The following is a 14161-nucleotide window of genomic DNA, read 5'->3' as shown; positions in this document are numbered from 1 at the left end:
TAATTAATCAAGTTTTCTTTTTTAATGTCTGATGTTTTTTTATTTTATTTTGGTTTTGTGATCTCGGAAGAACACAACTTATTCGATTTTTAGAAGCTAATCAAATAAACTAGAGAGAGGCGTATAATCAACAGAGAAGCTCGAATTTGGAATTTTACATAACCCATTGGCTGGGGTGTATAGCTTTTGCCTAACACGTAATCTTCACACACGAGGCAGCAATTGTACTTACGTTCCAGACCATTAGCTCTGCAGAATGTGAGGCGTGTAAGGTGAAATAAAAAGTTTTTAAACAATACAATGCAAGATCTATTGTCTCTCCACAGGCCGAGAAATATTCATAATAGCAAATGTAGTACGCGTTTAAGAAAATTTCCAACAAGCGGAATAGTTAGTTCCTTTAGATATCTAGCGTTGTGCCTCAACCACACCAAGAAACTTTGTTCTTCCGGCTCTAGCGAGCTTTCTCTACCCTCAAGAAAATTAACCAAGTGATCTTCCACCACGCTGTCAAAAACGAGCCAAGATTCACACCAGGGGAACTCCTTGTTTCTTGTTATGTTCTTCCGCTTCCATGGCAGATACTCCGACGCTTGTTAAACAAACACAAAAACTACGCAAAAAGTCTATTTTTAAGTTTTGTGAATAGCACAGTACAGAAGATGGCGGGGAAGTCAATATCCTACTGAAACTTTCATACAGATTTGATAAAACGGCATTACGAATGTAAACGTACTATTTGTTGTTCGTATTATCAAAGCTAGCCCAATACATTAGTAATGCTTTTGATAAACTGGCTCGTCTCCTCACCAAGTTCATACGACTCCTCATGTGAATCAGACACTAAATGTTTTTTCCAGCACACAAAAAAAAGAAATTTAATTATTATTTTAAAATGTGAGAAAATAGCAATTATAAATGACAGACAAAATTAGTCGAACTCAAGTTTGTTGGTTTCACAGTTTGCCCAACAATGCTACAGTGGACACACATGAGTCAGACTGATTACAATAGAGTGGCATTTTGTAAAGGCGGATCATTACAATTAAATGATTCGAAATCCGAAGTCCGTGAAGTATTGAGCGCTAATGCTCTAAATGCAAACTATGACTAGAAAAATAAGGTCATCTATCGTTGTGAGCCTTGTATGTGGTAAATTAGGTTTCGTACATACAGAATAATGATGTAATACATGTCCAGCCTTTTCCTTACGTTCAATCTAAACCTCTCTCTTAACTATATAATTTCATTTGGCTTTTTTGCCAAATTTGGAATCTGTATATATATTTTTTTGGCTCTACAGCGTTTAGATTCCGGGTTTGTAACTTGTGTCTGCATAAATTACTGCTGCAAAATAAGGTACTGCATACAGACCCTTTTGTCTGAACAAACATCGTACAAAAGACAATGTAAAATGAACTACAAAACAATAAGTTTCCAAACCAATAAGGAAACCACGCGATAAAAGCTATACTTTGGAGTAGCTTCAATATGACTTGCATTCAGCGCTAATTCAGTCACGAAAAATTTATTCTATTGTCTTTTTTGCTTTTGTGTTTGTTTATATATGTATCTATATATATTTTTTTAATTTTAGATATACTCGCCCCCAGCTTTTAACATATACACTAATGTAACCAATGTTACAGATATGTACTCTTTTTTGAGATAATATGCCGTTCTGCTTTGTATTTGCTATCCTGCAAAGTGAAAACAATAGGAAAAGGGCAAATGATCCTTCCACGGCACTATAAAACCAGACGAAGATTCCCCCTCTCAGTTTCTCTTTATTACTTCCTTGCAATTACTTTTCTATAACAAGTTTACATCACCTTACATTGCTAAATTGATAGAAACTAAATTCCAACTACATACATTACTTAATCGATAGGACCCAAAACTTGTTATTTTTTGCTACTTTCTATTTTCGCAATCAAAGATTAATTACTGCTGTTTGAAAAAATGCCGGCTGAGACTGATTCCGACATAAGCGCTGAAAAACCCATCACCAACTACTCCGATGTTGGTGGACAGTATAAACAAGAGCACCATGAACATGGTAATGGTGCTCTTTTTGAAACAACAAACTCGTCAACTAGCGATTCGCTAAACCCACCTCCAAAAGAACAACTTGAAGATTCAGAGTCATTACAATCAGAGCCTGAACGTGCTGACGGGGAACACGGTAATATTTTGGCTCAATACACTGAAAAGCAGGTTATGGCCATGGGGAGAAATTATGCCACAAAGCATGATTTGGACCCAGATTTGTTTGCTCGTGCAGCAGCTTTGGCTAGAGCACCGGGTGCGTTCAACTCAATGCCATTTTTGACAGACGAAGAGAAATCAGGATTATATTTGGAAGCTACCAAGAAGTGGCATATTCCAATGAAGTTGGTTGCGGTTATCGCCTTGGGATCCATGGCCGCTGCTGTGCAAGGTATGGATGAATCAGTGGTTAATGGTGCCACTTTGTTCTACCCAAAGGCTTTTGGAGTGGATAAGATGAAAAATGCGGACTTGATTGAAGGTTTGGTCAACTCAGCTCCATATTTGTGTGCCTCTTGTATTGCATGTTGGTTGACTGATTTGTTTAATCGTCACTTGGGTAGAAAATGGACCATTTTCTGGACTTGTGCAATTTCAGCAGCTACTTGTATTTGGCAAGGTTTTGTCAACAATTGGTGGCATTTGTTTATTGCTAGATTCTTTTTAGGATTTGGTATTGGTATTAAATCGGCTACTGTTCCTTCTTACGCTGCAGAATGTACGCCAAAGCATATTCGTGGTTCCTTGGTTATGTTGTGGCAATTCTTTACTGCTGTTGGTATTATGTTTGGTTACGTTGCTACTTTGGCATTCTACTACGTCCCAAAGAAGAGCTTCGGTACCGGATTGAATTGGAGATTGATGTTGGGAAGTGCTTGTATTCCTGCCATTATTGTTTTATTCCAAGTACCCTTTGTCCCTGAGTCTCCTCGTTGGTTGATGGGTAAGGACAGACATCATGAGGCATTTGAAAGTTTGAAACAATTGCGATACGAACCAATTGCTGCAGCTAGAGATTGTTTTTACCAATATGTGTTGTTAAAGGAAGAGGGTTCCTATAAGATTCCCACTTGGAAGAGAGTTATTGAAATGTTCACCCTCAGAAGAAACAGAAATGGTGCCATTGCTTCTTGGATTGTTATGTTTATGCAACAATTTTGTGGTATCAACGTCATTGCATACTATTCATCATCTATTTTCATCGAGGCCAACTTGAGTGAGATTAAAGCTATGTTGGCATCTTGGGGTTTTGGTATGATCAATTTCATTTTTGCAATCCCAGCGTTCTTGACTATTGACAGATTCGGTAGAAGAAACTTGTTGCTTTTTGCATTCCCTATTATGTGCGTATTCTTGTTGGTTGCAGGCTTTGGGTTCTTGATTCATGATGACAAGGGTAAGTTGGGAATGGTCACCACAGGAATCTATTTATTCTCATGTGTTTATTCCTCCTCAGAAGGACCTGTTCCTTTCACCTACTCAGCAGAAGCTTTCCCATTGTATATCAGAGATTTGGGTATGTCTTGGGCCACAGCAACATGTTGGTTCTGGAACTTCATCTTAGCATTTACTTGGCCCCGCTTGAAGAATGCATTTTCTCCAACTGGTGCCTTTGGTTGGTATGCTGCTTGGAACGCTATTGGTTTCTTCCTTGTTTTGTGGTTCTTACCTGAAACAAAAGGATTGACATTGGAAGAATTGGATGATGTCTTTGCTGTCCCAATGTACACTCATGCTATCTACAGGACTAGAACTTTCCTTAGAGGGGTGCAAATTCATGTGTTGCGTCGCAAGAACGTGCCTGAAATCCCACCAATCTACGACCATCAAAGAATGGCTGTCACAAATGAAGAATGGAACGACAAGGCCGAGGTGTCTCACGTCGAGTGACGGATTTAATGAGTCCATGTCTATTCAATTCTATTTTTAGGGTAAGTAAATGAAATTTAATGTTTAGAGTATCGAGATAAAGCTACTGTAAACTTAAAATACCCAACCTTATCTAACGCTAGCTACATTTTCTAAACTACCTTAGGAAGTCTCTCAAGTATGATCCTAACTTTGTTGCACCATCCTCCAACGCATCCTTTAACACTTCCATATCTTCATTTGCATTGCCTGAAAATTTTGAAGCAAATTCACGTGCACTGGCTTCCAAGTCACCCAAGTTGATACCTCCTTGTGATCCACCACGACCTCTGCCGCCTGTTGAGCCTTGAGCTTCTTCTTCTTCGCCAAAATAGGAAGACGAGGAGATGGATTGAGCACCATTGAATGATTGTAGTTTAGCTCTGGCTTCATTTGTAGCGTTCTCATCAAATCGAGGCCCTCTTCCAAAAAACTCATCCGATGAGATACCCTTTTGAGTTCCGAATTTGTTTGTGACCTCTCCAGTATACTGTATGTCCTTATACTTTTTAGCTGGACCATTGCTAACAACATTATCACCTTGGACCATTCCGAATCCCAATTTTTGAAATTGCTGGGTAGCTTCTTGGATTGGTGCGGGTGCCAATCTCTCATTCTTTGGGTCCAGCTTTAATGACAATGAGCTAGTTGATTTCTTCTCCAAGGGTGTGGTGGTAACAGGAGCTGTAGTCTCTTCAGGTGTGTATCCCAACTTCTTGCGCTCTTCCTCCTCCTCACGAGCCTTTCTTTCAATTTCATCAAAATCGATGGCTTCATCAGTTTTGTTAATTCTCTTAGCTGCCAATCTCGATTTTCTTGGTCCGTTACCTTTTGATGACAAAATAGACTTCTTAGCAGTATTGTTGTTTTTCAATCGTGATGAGGCAGTGGTGGTAGTTGGAGTAGGTGTGCTAGTTCTTGAAACTGGTTTCTTCTTCGACAAATCGTCAGTAGACCCACTTGGTGTTCCACTGAGTGACCCTAAAGGTGATGGCGTGGCAGCAACGGGTTTAGTCCAGTTTGAGAAGAAATCATCAGTGCTATCATTTGACGAAACATTGGTCAGTGATGCATCAGCTAAATCATCCAAAGTGACTATATCGGGGTGTTTGATAGCATCAGTATTAGCCTTTTGCTTTAATTTTTCTTTATATTTATTGGCAGCTGGGGATGAATACTTGGCAGTGGCATCGACACCTTGTTTATTATTGAAAAATTGGGAGCCGCCGTTCTTAATGAAAAAGTCCTTGGCTGGCTGATTACCGCCAAATTTGAAGTTTCTTAATTGCATACGCTGCCAGCTGTCCAAGTTGGAAGACCTGACGAATGAGACGTGAACTCCCAAGTTACGGTGGACAGATGAACATTGTAAACACAAGAATATACCAAAAGGAACTGATGTCCATGTAGGATTTTTGTTGGAGCAATCAAAACAAACTTGATTAGCTGGATCTTTTCTTAATTTATCAAAAACTAGAGCGACTTCCTCTTTACTGGCTATTGTGTCTGACATGGTGTAGTTTTGTTGGGTCTGCTCTGTAAGTTTGCGTGTCTACAATCAACACAATTTTTCGTTTTTCGTTGTGAGTTTATTTTTTTCCGTCGTGTCATTATGTTTCTCTGTCTCTAAATTAATAACGACTAATACAAGCTATATACAAATAGATCGTCCCTAATGGAATGGTCTTGAACCACCACGGGCAAATTCAACTATCTTCCATCCTTCGGTTGTCTTGTTATCAAACTCCTCTGGAATTCTTGTCAAAACCATAGCATAGGTACTCAATTGAATTTGATCTTCTGTACCAGCAGCAATTTCACCAGTCTTTGCTTTTCTATACAAATGGATTTCTTGTGCTCTGCAACTGACAACAACAACGGGAATATCATTAGGTTGCAAACTCTTGCAGGTGACAATATCGACACCCCTAATATCCAAAATTCTGCTGTCTGAGAATAAACCTTGTTGGATGAATTGCTTATTGTTAGCTTCCCAGACGTTATACGGAGCTTCACTAAACCACTCTTTCAACACTTTTGCATCGTTCTTGATGTACGCATCAACAACTTCTGGAACAATGTAATCATTTAAAGTCTTTTGGAAATCAACCAACTTGAATGATGGGTCCATATACTTTAATTGCTTGATTGTTTTAGCTTGTTCCGTCTCCGCAAAGAATCCAGTGACTTTTTCGATAATTGTACGTATTAGACTGATTAATCCATTCTCTGACTCGTCCCACTTTTCCTTTAAAATGACGATAGCTTTACCGACTGGTGATTTTTGTTTGAAAGCTTCCCACTTTTCACTAGTTGATGGCCCTGATGATTTTATTTCTGTTGCAATCAACTCTCCACCTGCTTCTTCATTTTCCTTAACTGGACCCTTGTATCCTTCCTTCAATTTCCTGGCCAATTCCTTCTCTCTCAAAGCTTGTCTTTGCTCTTTGGTTAAGAACCCACCATACATATTCGACGACCCATCATCAATTACCTCGGAAACGTCCTTGTATATCTTTGTCTTTCTGACCGGTTCAAATGCTTTATCTGCGACGTCAGCGCTGACTTTGACGGTTGTTCTAACACCTTTCCCCACTGGTGACTCCCATGCCTTATAAGCTGCACCACCGACCACATCAGCTGTCTTTTTGACTGCCTTACCTGCTGCGCTGCTACCTTTTTGTGCTCTAGCGTATGCTTCTTTAGCTCTTTTGAAAGCTTCGGACTCGGCCATCCTTCCTGACTCATCTTGCAACGCTTTTATGTTTTCTTTCAATTCGGATGATTTTTTTACTTCCTGCTTGAAGGTGTCAAAGAACACCTTTAATGGGGAATTCGATGATGGTGGTTTGTCATTGAAGTTCACACTTGATACATGGAATGCACGTATTGTGGTGGTTGCTGGTATTCTAGCAAGACTTTGTTGGTTCTTAATTGCTGATCTAAGCATATTTCAGTTTCAAGGTTAGTGTTGGGGTATTACTACTCCACAGTTGTCTATTTACAAGTGATGGTTTTGAAAGTATTGTAGGCGAATCTGTGTGAAATTTTTGACTATTTTTTTTTTCTTTTTTCCATCTGGTCTAATGCCATAAAAGAAGAGAACCAAATTACAAAGATTAAATAATACAATACTATTCTACCGAGGTCTCCATTTTTCATAAAGCTTTGCTCCTTGAACGACACCATAGATCAAAATGGAGCTCACAAGACCGACTTGCAAGTTGTTTAATATTCTCGATTGCCTTTCTTCGATCGCAACTGCCCTGGAGTATGGAATATCATCTCTGAACGAAATCATTGTATACAAAGGCAACCATTTGTTCCTGAACCAGGATCCCAAAGTGTAATCCAACTTTTTCTTTGTCAAATACCAGATGTTAGTCACCTTTGATGACATCTCGTAATAATTGTCCAACGCCAACTTGCAAATAGCATCTAAATCGTCTTTTCTTTGTGGAGAGTAGGCCAAGAAGGCCCTCTCAATGCTTTCGTTTGCCTCAATCAACTCCATCAATATTCTTACATCTTCAAATCCACAGTTCATTCCTTGTCCGTAGAAAGGCACCATAGAGTGCGCAGCATCTCCTATTATGATTGCTTTTCCAAGGGGGCTGTTATAGGGATAAGCACTAATCTGCATTAATGGTCCTCTTGGATTATTATCGTAAACACTGATCAATGCCTCCTTTCCAATGAGTTTATACGCATCAGGGAAGCTTGTTTTGAAAAATTGAGTAAACTCGCTGCTCGATTTTATTGACTCAATGACAGACCAAGGGCTAAAGAAAGTAGATGTAAATGACCCATCCTCGTTGGCCAATGCAATCAACATATAATCATGTCGCGGCCAAATGTGCAAGTGGTTAGCATCGATTGCAAACTTTTTCTTTGGATCTGGTGGTATGTATAATTCTATGTATTGCATATCAATGTACTTTTGTGAAAAGTCCATCCGCATGCCCTTTTGCATTTGGTGTCTGAAGTGAGAATGGGCACCATCAGCACCTATAATGTATTCAAAATCAAACTTCACAATGCTGTCCTTCGTTGCAAACTCCATTGTTGGATCAGTATCCACGTTGCTCAACTTAATCAATTTATGCTCAAAGTAGACTTTCACCCCACTTTTACCCAACTCTTCCAACAACAAATCATTGAGGTAGGACCTATCAATCGAATTGATGCATTCACCATTCAACCCATACAACTGAGACTCTTGCTTCAACCCAGTTTTGTCGTGTATCATTCTTCCCTTCATAGGAATTACATGGTCAAGTATCTTCCTTGACAATGTTTCATCAACATACTCAACAGCTCGAATGCCTCGCTTGCTAACTGCGAGGTTGATGGATCGCAAGTTTCTCTTTGATCGATCCACGCTTTTTGGATCTGGTCTCAAATCGAAAATACTGACGTCGTATCCTTTTCGCGAGAAAGCTAAAGCAGCTAAGCACCCAACCAAGCCTGCTCCAACTATCCCAATTGAAGCTCTATCGTTTGGTTTTTGATCTGGTGCCATTTTGGTGTTCGGGGTGGTGTGATACCCAGATCAGAGAAAAATTACTGACTCACTTAATTCCGCGATATTATAAAAAGAATTCACAAGTTTTCGTATTACAACCATTTACTGACTATTGACCATTGCTTTAGCTATTTTATGTTTCTTATCCTCTATCGACTTTTTCAAAGCCTCAAGCTGCTGTTGCAACTCGCGGTTCCTTTGGGAAAACTCTTCATTGGCTTTAATAGTGTTTGCCAAGTTCTCCTTCATCGTGAGATGCTCATACTTCTTCTGTAATTTCTCTTTCTCTTCAATCAAGTTTTTGCGTTTGACCTCAGCCTCCGTCAAGTTTACATTGTACTCTTCGCTTTGTTGGGATATTTCCGTATGGGTAGATTGAAGTTCTTCAATTTGAACCTTCATGTTATTGATCTTCAACAACAACTCATCATGAACTTCAGACAAGTTTCTCAATTCGTTTTTGTTATTGCTGAGTGAATTTGCTTCCATCAAGTAGAATTCATTTTCATAAGTAATCAATGGAGGTTCAAGTTCCAAAGCTTCGCGAAGGTCGAACGGCCCAGAAAAGAATTCTTTCGATTGGAGAAAGGTTAGTAGGTTGTCTCCTGATAATGACCCAAGTTTGGTATCGTTTTGCAAAAATGCCCTCAATATCAACCGCAAACAAAAGTCGAATCCCTCAAACACAAATAAATCTAAAATCTTCAAACTGACATCTAGATCGAACATTCCAAAAAACAACTCTGGTATTAACTTTTTATAGTAAGCAGACCAATTGACGCCTTGACTTGTTATATGCTTAAAAGATTCCAATTTGTCCTCAAGTGACCGATTTATTTTATACACGAGCTCCTCCTGCTTGACTGATGAGTATAGCTTGCAAAGCTTGATTAAAATGAACAATCTTTTCTCCTCTGAAAGTTCGGATACCGTAGAGAGCAACTCTGCAAGACTTATCAAGTACCTATCAACGGCGGCGTCTTTTGTAGAGAGTATATTTGCTTCCAGGTCTCCCATTACATTGAAAACAAGCAGCACCAACTCAACAATCTCTTGCTTGTCACTGAGCTTCAAAATTTCCTCCTTTAACTTGCTGCTTCGCTTCGATAACTCTCCAAAGGAGTTGTCTTGATTGAATTTGTATCTCACTTGTAATGTTTTCAAGTACACTGGAGCCCTGAACCCAGAAGGAATCCCCTTTAAAATTTCTGTTTCCAACCTGCCAACCTCGCGTCGCCTGATCCACTGATTACTGTAGTCGCGAATTATCCTATTCCAAAACTGAACAGACTCCTGCTCATTCGTTGTCTCATCCAAATCCGGTATCACTAAATGCTGATTAAATGATGGATCATTAATCACCCCATGGAAGGCTTCATTCATGACTGGCAGATTATAAAGCTCCAGCTGTCTAACAGCTGATATAAAAGATAAAGAATCATCTGCTTGAAATTGGATTCGATCGCTCTCAGTACTCTTATTGTTCAAATGCGGAATGGATGGAACTTCACTCTCTTGAGTGGTTGAAGAATTACTGCGAACAGAAGCAGCACTCAAGTTAGGTCTTGGGGGAAGTGGAGGTGAAGATGTTTCAGCCAGCATTGCGGATGTAGTAGATGAATTGGGGTTTAGTCGTATAACAATTGTCTACACCGATATTCTCTAATTACGGGGCGACAAAAACAGCACAACAATAAAAGTAAAAAAAATAAGAGAGATCACGTGAACACTGAAAAGTATAAACTTTTGTATATGCCATTGGTTTAATCAATCTAGCTTTCTCTTCTTGTACGGGATGCGAGGGTAATCAAGTATTACACTACTATCATCCGAATGTAAGGATACTCGATTTGACTGTGCAACCATGTCCAAACCATCCGTTTCCACTATGTCTCTTGCTACTTTCTTTTTGTCGTTAGAATCAGCACTTTCGCTTCCTTTAAAACCCTTGCTTCCGAAGCCACTTTTGCCAAAGCCATCATTACGAAAGCCTCTGCTTCGAAAGCCCTCATACCTGAAGGAAGCTGTATCATGTTTGGAAGCGTCAGCAATAGAGATATTTCTTGAAAATGCGTCCCCCTTGCTACCATGGGAATTCTCTGTAATGGTCCCACCATGCTCTTTCCGGCTATGCAAACTCTGCGCTGGGTTGTTATTTTGCTTCCATTCTTGATCATTAAACCCTTGTGGAGACACAAATGGCGCCTTTTCTGGAATATCCCCTTTAACAGCATTACCAAAGTGATTATTGGCTAGTCTCAAGTTTTCTATCATATTGGTAACATCTCTATTGCTATTGAGGGAAGCCTCAGAAAACTTCTTCTTGGGTGATACTGATATCTCATGCACTCCATTTGTATCATCCCCACTATAACTTTTTACAGTTTTGGGTGGGTAGTCGGCATACAGCTTAAGCAAACTTTCCAATTCTCTCCAATTGGCGCGATTGTCTATCGCCTTCTGAACAAGCCTTTTGACAACAATCCATCTAACACCTTTGATGGGAGTATTTTCGTCGTGAAAATGATCATTCAATAATTGGCATAGACTGGGATATAGTCGAGCATCTTTGAATTGTTCCCTTAAGGTGAGGTTTTTCAATGTTAACGCTCCCTCCGAGGATGCTCTGTCAGCGGGATCGTCTTCAATGGTAATAGCGGCCACATCACCTAGGTCTTGCTTTTCACCTATCATATTTATTAATTGATCTGCCTTGGAAGATGGAGTATCTCCCACCTCAATTTGGTGTTCCCCAGGCAGAAGTTCGGGTTGTTCCTCTAACTCTATTGGACTTTTTGGACCATCGTCATGCTGATTGCTATCATTCTTTTTTTGATCCATTCGCTTAACTTCTTCCTGTTCCTTATTCACACCCACAGTATGATTTATTTTCGATTTATCGACTTTTATAACCTCATCATTGGTGACATCTTCAATTTCCAGATCACCTAGATCACCTAGACTCTCACTAGCTGTGGAATGATAGGGAATGCGCCATTCACAAGAACCAGGATCATGACCATCAAGTTTAGAACTGAATCTTGACACGGACCCCTTGGGTTGACGGGTTGTTTCACCAACGGTACTTTCCTCCATAATTTCAATGATATCATCATCATCATTATCGTCATCATCGCCAACCGGTTCGGAATTGTCTTTGTGAGACGGATTTTGAGCCTTGTGTAATTCAAGTAGTATATTAGACCAATACTTTCTCTCTTTTCTTCTTTCTTCAGCTGGAAAAATCGTTTTGGCCTGGCTTTGCAGGTGCTTTTTGAAAAATATTTCACATTCGGTGATATTGTTTAGCCATTTTCTAATATTGTACAAAACATGAACACCACAATCGTTGAAATTGTTTTGACGGGGAATTCTTGTTGATTGAAAACGAATTTGATCTCGATTGATCTCCACGTCATATTTCTCCTTGCAATAATCAATGATGAAACTCTTGAGGGGAGCACTCACATTATACCTTTTATTTCCCAAGGAATCTAGTACAAAAATTTCTGCATTTTGATTACTCTGTTTAGTTTGCAGTTCCATTCCGTCAATATCAATAGGTTCATCTTCTGCAGCTTTTCGATCTTGTGCCAGTTTTAACAACCCTGGAAGATTTCTAATAATGCAGCAATACCAATGCAGGTCTGTATTTACTGGGATGATGAGGTACTTAAACTTCATCAAATCGAGTTTCGAGAGCCACCTTTTTATATTGTTATAATACTGAGGAGTGCTTCCGCTCTTGGTCCCAGATGTCAACTTCTTGAAAAAGAACGAGTTGAACGAGTGTATTTCAGAGGCATCTACCAACCCTTTTTTCACTCCTTCTTCTATAATATATTTTATTCCAAAATCAATGATTATGTCATTAACCCAGTAATTACGATGTAAAGTCTTAAAGTCACTTTCATTAACAGTAATTTCTGTTCCATCAATAAATTTGTATCTCAATTCTGGTTTGAAATCTGGAATCAGTTCAAATTTATTGTAGTCTGAGTCGTCAAAAAAATCAATCCCTTCATTATCACTGGAATAACTTCCCACATATTCTACACCGTCATAGTCATATGTCAGTTTCGAAATTCTGGGTGAACTTCTTCGCGGCTGTTTAAAAACGGCTCTGGCCAATGGATCAGCTACTGCTCTGTTTAATCTGTCAGTAGCTCTCTCCATTATTCGCTTTTCCGCAATTTCAGTCAAGGTCACCCCAACTTTCACTTTCAGGTTGGGATGTTTTGTAAAGTACTTTCGGATATCATCGTCTCTTCCATAATGTGATGCTATAATAAACCTCTGACCTTGTGTCAACTGTATTATGAAAGATTCATTTGCGAACGAGAAATTTCTCAATTGGGAATCAATGTTTATGACAAATCCGTTGACTGGCACTAGGCCAAGTGATGGATGTCGCCACCCAATGTAGATATACGTCCCATCCAGTGAAACAGCTATCTCGTATATTCGTCGATGGTTCCTCTTTTTGACTTTTTGGCCATGGTAGTGGAAGGACTTTAAGACATGCCGTACTTTGGGAAACATTCTCAAGTCGCATTCTTTCACATTTAATTTGTTTCCATCACAATCTTCCACCCCTGCGAATTCTGGCTCCAGAGAAATAGACGGTGCTGATGATGGTGAGACCGAAGGTAGTGTGTCGGGAATGAGTGTGGGTGATGAAGACTCTGAATGTGGATTAGACTGTGGTTTCTTCGCATTTGGTAGAGGTGAATCGTGAGAATTGATCAGGGATGCATCCTTTGATTTCGAGTCCGGCGAAATCAAACTTCTTTTTGGTTCCTTTTCTCGGAAAGCGTATGTTGTTTTCAGTTCAAGTAATCGGTCTGTTCGATGGGTCAAGTTGTCTAGTCTTTCGCGAATCCTCGAAGACGTTTCAAGTTTTTCCTGATAGTTGGTCTCTGTGGAGTTACGATTAGGTTTCCTGTTATAGTGCCATTCTGGACAGTTGAAGAAATCATCTTCGCGTGTAGTATGAGAGATCTCTTCTGTGGCATCTCGGGAAGAGTCATTGGAACCTTGATATGGCAGCAGCTGATGCTTGGGATTCATTATCTCACTGCCTTTGTCGCCCGATGACAGTTTGTGGCCGGATCCATTTGGATTCGCTTCATGCCTGTCCCTCATTCCATTGTCATCTTCAGCTTTGTCAAGCTCTATGACCTTGATCGTTTTTGAAGTCAAGCTGTCCAACCTTTTCCTCGTTGGATTTCCAGGTGTAGTAGCCTTATGACCTGTTGTACCATAAAATAAATTACTTAAACTAGTTTGACGTGGTTTGGTCTGCAGTTTAGGAGTGTTTGATACGATATTTGGATCAAAATTACGCGAAGTTGCGGTGCTTGATGATTTTTCAGTTTTCTTGTAAATATTGTCAACGGGTTTCGTTCCATAAGCACTGGATGTACGTTTTCTTACAAGCGATGGATACTGCTTGTTCTTGAAGTTTGAGCTAGACATTTATGCATATACAGATATAGATTGATATGTTGAAATGGTCAAGCCTAGGCTAGTGTAATATAGTAAACTAGCCCCAACAACAAACGACGTAGTTGCTGAAAACCTGGCTGTACTAATGTGCAACACTGAGGTTGTGTATTCTAAATAGACTGACTCGTTCTCGATAAGTGAAATCAATTTTCCTGCACACACTCCACAACA

At 39.6% G+C, this 14161-nt stretch overlaps 6 protein-coding genes across 6 annotated transcripts; 1 reads left to right on the top strand and 5 right to left on the bottom strand. All coding sequences in view use genetic code 12, as the record gives it.

Moving 5' to 3' along the window:
- Window positions 1-1962: 1962 nt before the first annotated feature.
- On the top strand, window positions 1963-3939 carry CORT_0D07540 (Hgt19 glucose/myo-inositol transporter; the record flags this gene model as incomplete). The annotated part of the gene is made up of 1 exon (XM_003869671.1): window positions 1963-3939. The coding sequence occupies one exon, from the start codon at window positions 1963-1965 to the stop codon at window positions 3937-3939; it is 1977 nt and encodes a 658-aa protein (XP_003869720.1).
- Window positions 3940-4075: 136 nt separating this feature from the next.
- CORT_0D07530 (Glo3 protein) lies at window positions 4076-5470 on the bottom strand (the record flags this gene model as incomplete). Its single annotated transcript, XM_003869670.1, has 1 exon — window positions 4076-5470. One exon carries the CDS (start codon window positions 5468-5470, stop codon window positions 4076-4078), a length of 1395 nt encoding a protein of 464 aa, XP_003869719.1.
- A 159-nt stretch (window positions 5471-5629) lies between these two features.
- On the bottom strand, window positions 5630-6907 carry CORT_0D07520 (Tim44 protein; the record flags this gene model as incomplete). The annotated part of the gene is made up of 1 exon (XM_003869669.1): window positions 5630-6907. The coding sequence occupies one exon, from the start codon at window positions 6905-6907 to the stop codon at window positions 5630-5632; it is 1278 nt and encodes a 425-aa protein (XP_003869718.1).
- A 189-nt stretch (window positions 6908-7096) lies between these two features.
- On the bottom strand, window positions 7097-8479 carry CORT_0D07510 (kynurenine 3-monooxygenase; the record flags this gene model as incomplete). The annotated part of the gene is made up of 1 exon (XM_003869668.1): window positions 7097-8479. The coding sequence occupies one exon, from the start codon at window positions 8477-8479 to the stop codon at window positions 7097-7099; it is 1383 nt and encodes a 460-aa protein (XP_003869717.1).
- Window positions 8480-8584: 105 nt separating this feature from the next.
- Window positions 8585-10084, bottom strand: CORT_0D07500 (hypothetical protein; the record flags this gene model as incomplete). The annotated part of the gene is made up of 1 exon (XM_003869667.1): window positions 8585-10084. The coding sequence occupies one exon, from the start codon at window positions 10082-10084 to the stop codon at window positions 8585-8587; it is 1500 nt and encodes a 499-aa protein (XP_003869716.1).
- Window positions 10085-10249: 165 nt separating this feature from the next.
- On the bottom strand, window positions 10250-13960 carry CORT_0D07490 (Ulp3 SUMO deconjugation enzyme; the record flags this gene model as incomplete). Its single annotated transcript, XM_003869666.1, has 1 exon — window positions 10250-13960. One exon carries the CDS (start codon window positions 13958-13960, stop codon window positions 10250-10252), a length of 3711 nt encoding a protein of 1236 aa, XP_003869715.1.
- Between the last annotated feature and the right edge of the window lie 201 nt (window positions 13961-14161).

The sequence above is a fragment of the Candida orthopsilosis genome (genome assembly GCF_000315875.1).
Source record: "Candida orthopsilosis Co 90-125, chromosome 4 draft sequence".
In the NCBI taxonomy this organism is placed as follows: domain Eukaryota; kingdom Fungi; phylum Ascomycota; class Pichiomycetes; order Serinales; family Debaryomycetaceae; genus Lodderomyces; species Lodderomyces orthopsilosis.
The sequence above is the reverse complement of the archived record's forward strand: the minus strand, read 5'-3'. Positions and strand labels throughout refer to the sequence as shown.